Here is a 10,434-nt window from a genome sequence, read left to right on the forward strand (position 1 = left end):
GTTGTTGTCGATGCCGGATTGGTTGGTGCCGGTGTTGCCGCTTGTTGGAGATAGAGAGCTTGATGTGAGAGCCTGAGAGTTTGTCAGAGACGCAGAGAGCAGAGGTGAGAGTAAGAAAAGAGAGATACACAGAACAGCCATTGCTTGCCGGCGAGGCGGTGACCACCGATGTTGCCGCTTGGTGCTGTCGTGTTGGTGGTTGGCACGGACCGCGCGACCATCTAGAGTGGAGAAGAAAAAGAAGAAGACCGAGAAAAGTTGAAGAAGAAGTTTGGAAGAGAAGAGAAAACTAAGAAAGAGAGAGAGAGAGAGAGAGAGAGAGAGAGAGAGAGAGAGAGAGAGAGAGAGAGAAGAGAAAAGAGTAAAAAAAGTGTATGGGGAAAAGACAAGAAAAATAAAAAATTGATTATTGGCAGAACTTTCAATGAAATTTTCGATTTTCGATGAAAGTCTCTGCCAAACTTTAATGATGGCAAAACTTTCAATTCAAATTTTAAAAGAAAGGCTAAAAGTCTGCTAATTCTTTTATTCGGTTTTCAAAAAAAAAAATATATATATATATATATTACTGTACATATATTGGTTGGTTCGGTTAAACGCTGATTTTTTAAATGGTTAATCAAAATTAAACCGAAATTAGCGGTTTTTTAAGAATATCGAATCGAAACTTAATCGACTGGTTCGGTTAACTGATTTTTCAATTTGGTTTTGGTCAGTTTTTTCGGCCAGTTTGGTTTTTCGGTTTTTCTTGCTCACCCCTAATATGAAGTGATTTGTCTGAAACTTTTGAGAGGACTAGTAATTAAGCACATGTGTTACACGTGAGAATTTTTTTTCATATTAATTACTTGAATTTCAAATATTTCATAGTTAAAATAGAAATTGAAAAATAATCAAAATAACAATATGTTTAAAAATAAACTTATACATTTATTATTCAATTATGACATCATGTGTTTCTTTGAAAAGTTGGACCATTGACTCACCATCTAAATAAGAAAATAGCATTGCTTTTGGAATAGTTTTAAATTAGGAAAAATTATAGTCGGAGTCAGCTGTACATTTAAAATTAGGTTACAAGTTGGTCCACAATCCAACAAAACTCTAACAACCGAGTCTATGTTTTAGATTATAAAAACCCTTGCTATTTCATCGGAGGGTTATATAGCTATTGCCAACATGGGACTCTTAATCCATATTGGACACAACAAAAAGCTTATACTGAAATTGCCTTTAACATTGGGAGATTGGAAAAAAAAAAAGATTTTAGTTTCTCTAGATCTCTCTCTCTCTCAATCTCCCTCACACTCTCACTTAGTCATTTTTATCTACTCAACGGATATGTGATTTGAAAAAAAAAATGGTTTCTATATTTACATTTTCTATATCAATTTCTCTCTTTCTCTCTCTCTAACTATCGTTCTCCCTCAATCTCTCTCATTCTCTTTCTTGGTCGATTTCTCATTCTCCCTTAATTTTTATTGTTCTCCCTCAGTTTATCTCCATCTCCCTCTCCCTCTCTCATTTTTTTCCTACACATTTATACGGTATTAATCAGATTGTATAAAAGAACATGAGACCAACTTGGTATGGTTAAAAAATTATTACACCAATTTGACAAAAATTCACAATAAACTCTTGGCCATAAAATTTACACCAACTGGAGAATGATAGAGATTGAGGGAGAATGAGATATTGATTGAGAGGGAGAGTAAGGGAGAAGAATGAAAAAGATTGAGGGAGAACAATAAAGAGAGAGAGAGAGAGAGAGAGAGAGAGAGAGATTTTGATTTGGCTACAGACCGAAGCTGAGAGAGTGGGAAAGACAGATGGAACAAGAGATTGAGAGATGACTGTGAGAGTGAGAGAGATCGAAAGACAGAGAGAATGGGAGAGAAACTGAAAACCTATTTTTGATATAATTTTTTTTTATTGTGTCCAACATGGAATAAGAGTCCCATGTTGGCAACAATCACATAAGCCTCTAATGACATGGCAGGGTTTTTATAATTTGAAATGTAGAGCTGATTGTTAAAGTTTTGTTGGTTTTCGAACCAACTTGTAACCTAATTTTAAATGTACAACTGACTTTGACTATAATTTTTCCTTTAAATTATAAATTTCATTTATATTATATAAAATATTTTTTATTTATCAAACTTAATTTTTGTTTGTCTATGGTATCATTTTACTCAAACCACTAACCCACCATCTAAAAATAAAAATTGTTTCATTTCTAGGTTGACATTAAATTTTGTATTACATTTCCATCATTGATTAAATTATTTATTATGTATAAAACTTATTTTTGTTCAATATAATGAATGTACAATATTAGAGATGTACCTAATATTTTATTTTTTATAAATATATAACATTAGATATGTGCCAAAAATTTTCTTTATCCTTTTTTTTTTATTTTTGTGATTCTTTGTATGTTCTATTATTAAAAATTTTATTATTTGACTATGACATCATTTAATTTCTTGGTAGATTTTGAATTTGGCATTCCATTTTCATCATTAATGAAAATACTTCTTATATTTCATAGTTATTTATTTTAAATTTTTATTATTTAATTATTATTTATTAATCCATTGGACCCCAAATGGTTGAATTGCTTGTCCACCACTGGAAGGGAAGAAAATAATTTTGTTTTCAAATTACTTTTCGAAATATTTATTTTTATACTATTAAAATTAATATTATGGATTTAATTACAAGAATTTAATGATGAGAAAAATATATCTTAAATATATGATTTAATGAGAGATAATAGGAAAATATTTTTATTTCCAATTGGTTTTAAATTTTACATTCCATTTTCATAATTAATAAAGCATTTCTTATTTATCATACTTATTATTGTTTAATATGTATGCTAAAAATGTTTCCATTTTTTTATTTCCATTTTTTTTTCATTTTTTATATTTTTTAATTTTATTATTTAATCATGGAAACATGGATTAACCCATTTGACCCAAAATGATTTAATTTCTTACCACTACTTAGATGAAAACACTATTTTTTTCTAGGTAGATTTTAAAAGTATATAAGCTTTTATGTTATTGGAATTATTAATTTATTAAGTATGGATTTAATTAATAGAACTTAATGATGAGAAGAAATAAAAATGACTTAAATATATGATTCAATGAACATGAATGCAAGTTAATAACTTAAATATTGGATTTAATGAGAGAGAATTGAATGCATTGAATATCTTTAAATTACCTCTTTTCAACTCATTTAATATCAAGAACCGATTACCCTATTTGCCCTCGTTTTTTTTATCATTAAATTTAAATATAGAGGAGTAAATATTGTCCTCAGAAAATTGCAGAAATATTCTTGAGTTCATTCGTACTTTTTAAAGTAGTATAGATTAGCCTTGAGTGTATGTAATATATGATATACGAAAAATCTATGATGCTAAAAAGACATAATACTGGAAAGGATTTGACCAATCAAACCCCCTACAAATTTTAATGAAAACCCACCTGATTGGTTACACTTTTATGGTGCTACCAATTGATTGGTTATAATTTTTTTTTTCATTTTTTTTTCAGTATCATGTCTTTTTGGCATCATAGTCGAACCCAAGATATTAGCTAGTCTTTTGTTTGATCTATCTCTCTATTCTTTATGACATTTCTTTCATGGCATTGCCTTGGTTCTGAGGCATAGGAATCCTTGAACAAAGAAAGAAAAAGGCATAGGAATCAGACCCTAGATGGATTCAGGGGCTTTGCAACTTGCCACCTATTGAGGTTGATCTCAACAGAGAAATTGGGATCCATTTGGCTTGTGAATAAGGTTTGAAATTCAAATCAGAATGACGCATTTTGATTCTAGTTGTTTGGTTGGGTGAAATGGGATTTAGGCCCATTCACTTTTCAATAAGTTTCTTATCATGAAACACTTATTTGGGTGAGTGCATTTACCTATTTTTTTTTTATTTCTCAAATAAATAAGACAATTACCATTTTAGCCATAAAAATCAATTATTAAAAGGGGCAATTTTGTCCCATCCAAGTATTGGTAACTTTCCCCTGGGTGGTTACCCACTTGGAAATCCTAGAATTTTTTTTTCCTAATCCTCACATAAATCTAAAAAAAAAACATGAATTTTTTGGTTAATTGAAATTAAAATCCCATCGACCAATTTCTCTCCTCTCAAAACCAAAAAAGCGAACGCCCCCTTAGGATTCCATTCCTGACAGAATGGCATTCCTCATTTGAGGGAATGGCCATACTAGCCTCCCTGTTGAGAATGAGAATATCATTCCGGTTCAGGGGGCTAAATTGTCACTAAAACTGCCTCCCAAATATAGGATGTGTTTGTAATTTGTCCAATGTTGCATACTATGTAGCAACAAATATGAACAAAACCCATTACCATTTTGGGCGGAACAAATTGGAGTTGGTAAGAAATAGGCCCTAGAAGCTAAAAAATGTTATTAGTTGAAATCTTGATTTAAGGTGCAGTAAACATATTTTTGTTATAAATTTATTGGGTGCATGGTGGGGGAATCTGCCACGAACAAAAGTTTGCAAGTGTGATAAAACTTGAAGCAAAAATGAACCGGAATGTGCACTTTTTTCATTTGCACTCCCATGCAGTTTGTACCAGTGCAAACGAATATGCATTGCAAACAAGCGGAGCCTTGGGTTGGGCCAATGGGCCTTGAGGGGAGATGTCTCATGTCTAGCATCTTTCCTCGCGCCATTCCTTCGTTACCCCCGCATCTTTGTCGTCTCTTGCGCAAGAGCGCGCTCGGAGGGAGCAAAACAGCCAACCGGTCATTGTTCCTGCAACTCCAGGGGTACATCTAAGTCTCAGGGCTCTCTGCTTTCGAGGGATTTGAATAGAGTCCCTAAGGGTTTTGTTCTGCATTAATGGAGGATGAATCCTCACGAATCCCTAAAGAGAATCACGGAGCATCCGAGGGAGGAACGGTCGAAGAAAATTCATCGTGTTCTTATCTCGATCTCACCAGCTATCAGCTCCATGACCTCGATGGAATCGAGCTTCCTCCGAGTTTAGTCGGGTTGGATTTAACGGCCAATCGTTTATGCACGTTGGATCCTCGAATAGCCCTCCTCAGGGAGCTAAAAAAGCTCTATCTGCGGCAAAATTTATTTGATGACGCCGGAATCGAGCCAATTTCTCGATGGGATTCCATATCGGCCCTTCAAGTATTCAATCTCACCCCTATCATTATTTGTACTCATCTCCTTAATATAGTTAATGGCGTTCTGAAGCTTATTTGGATTTAACTAATTCGGCCTGAAAATTAATTGATCTGCATTTCGTATGAATTGCTTTTTCCAATAGTGGATATGTCTAAAGAGTTTTCTCCCTTCTATTCGTGTATTTGTAGTGTATAGGCCATTTTAAAATGAATTTGGCATTGTTTTGCAGGAGCTAGTTCTCAGGGACAACAGGCTTAAGAAGATACCAGATGTCAGTATTTTCAAGAGCCTTGTTGTATTTGATGTTTCTTTCAACGAGATTTCTTCCTTAAATGGTCTATCAAAGATCACGAACACGCTCAAGGAACTCTATGTTTCTAAGAATGAAGTGACTAAGATGGAGGAACTCGACCACTTCCATGATCTACAAATTCTTGAGCTGGGTTCCAACAGATTACGGGTTAGCATTGTGGTCTCTTTGAAAGAAAAAAAAATGTTACTGTTGCAAAACTAATATCAGTATGGAGTGCCAAATGCATAGGACTCCCCCTCCTCCTCTCCCTCCCTCTCTCCCTTTTAATTCAAATGGTTAAATATTCACTTTTATACTCCAGGTAATAGAGAATTTGCAAAACCTAGCACATTTACAAGAGCTGTGGCTGGGACGCAATCGCATCCGAACAGTAAATCTGTGTGGACTAAGATGCATCAAGAAGATTAGCTTGCAGAGCAACCGCTTGACATCCATGTTGGGATTTCAGGTTTGCCACTGTGACCGTTAGTTGTTTGATGGAAACATTTAGATAGAAAGGCTGAGCAAATAAATTAGTTTGTAACTTTGTATAACAACTCTACATGCATTTATTTATTTTGTTTCTTCAATTTTCTTCACCATTTGTAGGATTGCGTTTCTTTAGAAGAGCTATACTTGAGCCATAATGGTATTTCAAAGATGGAAGGGCTATCCACCTTAGCTAATCTGCGTGTTCTGGATGTTTCTTCAAATAAGTTAACAACCATTGATGACATTGAACACCTGACAAGGTATGCATGGATGTCTTACATGGATCAGGTTAGGCCCTTTTTATTCTTAGTAATATCAAGGATTTACTTTGCAGGTTGGAGGATCTGTGGCTCAATGACAACCAAATTGCATCACTTGAAGGCATTGATGTAGCTGTCGCAGGTTCAAGCAAAAAGCTCACCACCATTTATCTTGAGCGCAATCTATGTGTATGGTTCCTAAGATCTCTAACAAGGCTCTAGTTGTTCTTCACATAATGCCAATTGCCCATATATGTTATTTCCAATTTACTTTTGGTCTATTGCCATCTTCTATTGAAAGGTCATACATACTCTTGGTTATGTCTGTTATTCTAACATATTGAAATTTTGTTTTGCCTTTTTCCCTATTCCTGGTGGCAAATCTGCCAATTTTAGTCATTCTTCATTTACTTCTTGCAAAAGCCATTTCAATGTAGAAGCACAAGGCAGGTCGGGTTGTGGGCCAACCTGGGGCCAAACCTAGGAACTGGAAACTGCAACCTCACCTGCCATAAGGATCAACCTGAGTTGCTCAACCTGATCTCAGCCAAACTCTAATTCATTTGACTATAACCGAACCTGGTTGAGTTGTGATAGGTCTAGTATCAAGTATTGAGCTTTTTTTGCTCTTTCTGCCAGTAACTAGCAATTTATTTTTATCTTTATTGATTTAGCTATTAATTTATCTGATTCTGATATGTTTATGACATTTTATTCCTAAGTTAAGTGCAATACATCATGAATGTGAAACTAAGGAAAGCATCATAGTAGCAATCATTTTCTTTTTGATTACTCTGGCCATTTGGAGTGGGTAGGGATGCAAACGGATTGGATCGGATTCGAATCAGGGTATATTTGAATCTGATTTGAATCCGATCCGAAACACTGTAGATCTGATCTGAAGATCCAATTGGATCTCATAATTACTGATTTGAATTCGAACCCGATCAAGATGTCAGATATCCGAATCTGATCCGATGTTTTAAAAAATAATAATAAAATTATTGAAAGGAAAGGAAGACATAACTGTTTAAATAAAGAGAAACAAAAAATACAAGTATTTTTTTAACTATTTTCATCAATATATATATATATATATATACTGTTTTTATAAAAAATAAATAATATAAAAAATTTACAAAAATGCAATATAAATAACATATTTATAAATAAATAAATAACATATATTGGATTGGATCCTTTTGGATTGGGTAGGGGCTGTTCTGAATCCAATCTGTTTAACCAGATCCGATTATCCAATCCGACTTGATCCAGCCCGAAAAATCCGAAGCATGGATATCCGAATCGGACAATATAGGATGGGACTTCGGATTGGACCATGATCCGATCCACTTGCACCCCTAGGAGTGGGTAATAGAAATTTTGTGGTTGCAACTTATCTAGGGCCACTTCCTGTTCATTCAAGTTTCTAAACCTGTATTGAATCTGATGTAGCACCAGTGATCTTACCCTTGGGGTCTCCTTCCACTGGTGTTTTAGTTTTTAATCACTATATGTGTCTATTTTTATGATTATTATGCATGTCAAAACCATCAGAATCATCTTTACTTATTTTATCACCTATGGCTGCTCTATCCATTTTGAGAGTCTCAATATCCTTATTTTTGCTTTGGTCATTCTATGAAAATGATGCTTGTTGATAGTTAATATCTCACAACAAAAGAAGCATGCAGTCGTGACATAATCTCGTTAAGTTTTGCTTGAATTTGATTAGTGTATATAGGTTATATTGCACAATAGAGGCACATGTTTTATTCATAAAAAAAAAATAGAGGCCCACGTTTTCTATTGTTGTCCAAATCTGTTTCAATTGACCACATCATTCTCAATTTTACTTTCTGTATGGATGGCTCATCCAGGAAAAGGAACCAAACTTATTGGAGTAGCTCCCAGGTCTACTTTATTCTTCTCACTTGTAACACTGCCACTGTATGCCCTACTTCAAATACCTTCTATTTATAGCCTTCTTCAGTTCTTTCTCCTTAGGGACTTAAATTAGTTGGACAATCATCAAATATGAGATACCATTCCTACCAGCCACTGTTAAACAATTTCATTTCTTATTAATCTCTTCAGAATCGGTATATTACTTCTATTTTATAGAATAGTGCATGGAAGGGAAAAAACTTATTTTTGGGACGATATACTTCTAATGCTATCATATTATGAAGTCCAAATGTCTCAATTTAACAAATAAGAAGGATTATTGCCAAATTACAGGTTAAAAGTATAGTTGCCAATTAGAATCAGGTCTTATCAGGTCAGACCCGATAGCCCCAATTATAGACCCTATAGGGTCTGGTTAAGAAATGGTTCCGCACATCTACTTATTGGGTTGGGACCTTAGTTATGCACATAATTATGAACTGGTTCTAACACTGTTATGCACAATCTATAAATATCAAGTCTCATGTGATCTTTAGGTAGTCCCTTAGCACTGATTGTATGATTGCTCTTGTTTTGCAGGCAACTTCATCAAATTACTCTGCTATTCTTCGAAGTATCTTCCCAAATCTTCAACAGATTGATTCAGACATATTCTTCTAGGACTCCAAGCTTTTTCTCTTGTTATGCTATTTCAAGGAGAGTGAGTATATATTGATAGCCTCCAAGAAAAATGGACCAACTTGATACAGGTTGGGTAATAATTCTTACTTCATTCCCATTCGTTCTGTCTGAGATTTCCCCCTAAAAGGTCCTATTTATATCATCTCATATTTTCTTGTTTGTTCGTGTGCTTCCTGTTCTGGCTTGCAGTGCAGATGATGAAGTTAATTTATATGGTAGGTTTAAAGGTTATTCAGTTGGTTCCTGAACATTCCTTTCCTACAAGAAGATGAGAATGCAGCTGTGGAACAGGGGCTGGATGAACGTGCACAACTTTTTCAATTGCATCTGTCAAGATAAATTTGATTACTGTACATCATCTAAATCTTACCCCTCCCCTCTTTGCACACACTTGTAGACCCTTTGACTGAGGAGCAATTATGATCCAAATGGGTGGTGTAGAGAAATCATGGTTTACTGTGTTCTTTCCAAGTTGATGTATTTGGGTCTAGATTATAATAACTGTAATTTGATGAATTTTTATATTTATTTTCTTACAGATTGAAATGAATCTATGAGCAGTTGAGCACTACTAAACCACATGGGCTTTCAGGCCATTGTGTGCTACTGTTCACTATTGTCAATCGATCATGTGGAACAAAATGTGGGCTCAGGTGCGGTACGTTCCTTGGTACTTTAAAAACCCGGATCAACCTGGCCATGCCCATGTTCATCTCTATGTGGTAATTGATTGTACCCTTGTATAAGGGTGCATATTGGGCTGGATTAGCCCCAATCCAACCCAAAAGGTTGACGTTGGGTTAGGCTTAAGGTTGGAAATTATGAACCTAACTTCGGGTTGGCCTAGGGTTTAACCTGACCCAACCTGAAGCTAACATGTGCTCATATTTGTATATCAATAGAAAATATGTACATATGCATATGACTGCATTTAGATGCACATATGTATGTATAAATATCAAATACATACATACATAAGCAGGTGCACGTGTCAAAAACATACATACATAATTTTAATTGGCTAATCTTAAGTTTATATGAAAGTTTAAGAAAGAACATTTATTTAAAAGCACAAGGGAAGTGAAGAAATTGGGATAATATGAACCTAACCAGAATGCAATCTAATCCAACCCCAAACCCGAAGTCATTGGGTTGGGTTAGGGTTAACTTCAATCTGACCCAACCTGGCCCGACTTGTACCCTATGGGCAGCATCATTGCTAACATTCTGGTGATCAAGTCATCAATCAAGGTGAAGTTTCTCTCTCGCAGGTCGAATTGACCAATCAAAACTAACCAGGGTGCACGCCTCAGAATTCTGAATTTCATTACACCTACAACTCAAAATTTCAAACACCTTCACCTAAGCACAAATATCTGTACTTGCATCAATTTTGAGTTGACACTAACCCCAAATGTATAGTGAAATTAAGATTTGTGGGGTAGACTGAACAGCAAAAACCCTTTTATCATTGATAGGTTTATAACAGCATCAACGGAAACCATCGAATTCACATCTGTGCCCCATGCGTGGCCCACAGCACATCCCAACCGTGTATGGGAGATGTTTTCTATACACGTTGAGATGTGCATGTGGGACGCAAAT

General features: G+C 34.9%; 1 protein-coding gene across 3 annotated transcripts; it reads left to right on the forward strand.

Moving 5' to 3' along the window:
* The first annotated feature begins 4,624 nt into the window (after positions 1-4,624).
* On the forward strand, positions 4,625-9,405 carry LOC148869066 (protein phosphatase 1 regulatory inhibitor subunit PPP1R7 homolog). 3 transcript variants are annotated; one of them, XM_088971199.1, is made up of 7 exons: positions 4,625-5,199; positions 5,426-5,656; positions 5,811-5,957; positions 6,098-6,240; positions 6,315-6,429; positions 8,728-8,902; positions 9,019-9,405. In XM_088971199.1, the coding sequence occupies exons 1-6, from the start codon at positions 4,900-4,902 to the stop codon at positions 8,806-8,808; spliced, it is 1,017 nt and encodes a 338-aa protein (XP_088827325.1). In that variant the 5' UTR covers positions 4,625-4,899; the 3' UTR covers positions 8,809-8,902; positions 9,019-9,405. The 3 variants fall into 3 exon arrangements, with proteins under 3 accessions (XP_088827325.1, XP_088827324.1, XP_088827326.1); XM_088971198.1 differs by having other exon boundaries at positions 8,728-8,897; XM_088971200.1 differs by having other exon boundaries at positions 8,728-8,897; positions 9,024-9,405.
* Positions 9,406-10,434: the final 1,029 nt, after the last annotated feature.

The sequence above is a fragment of the Nelumbo lutea genome, chromosome 2, assembly GCF_056320005.1.
Source record: "Nelumbo lutea isolate HS-2025 chromosome 2, American lotus-T2T, whole genome shotgun sequence".
NCBI lineage: Eukaryota > Viridiplantae > Streptophyta > Magnoliopsida > Proteales > Nelumbonaceae > Nelumbo > Nelumbo lutea.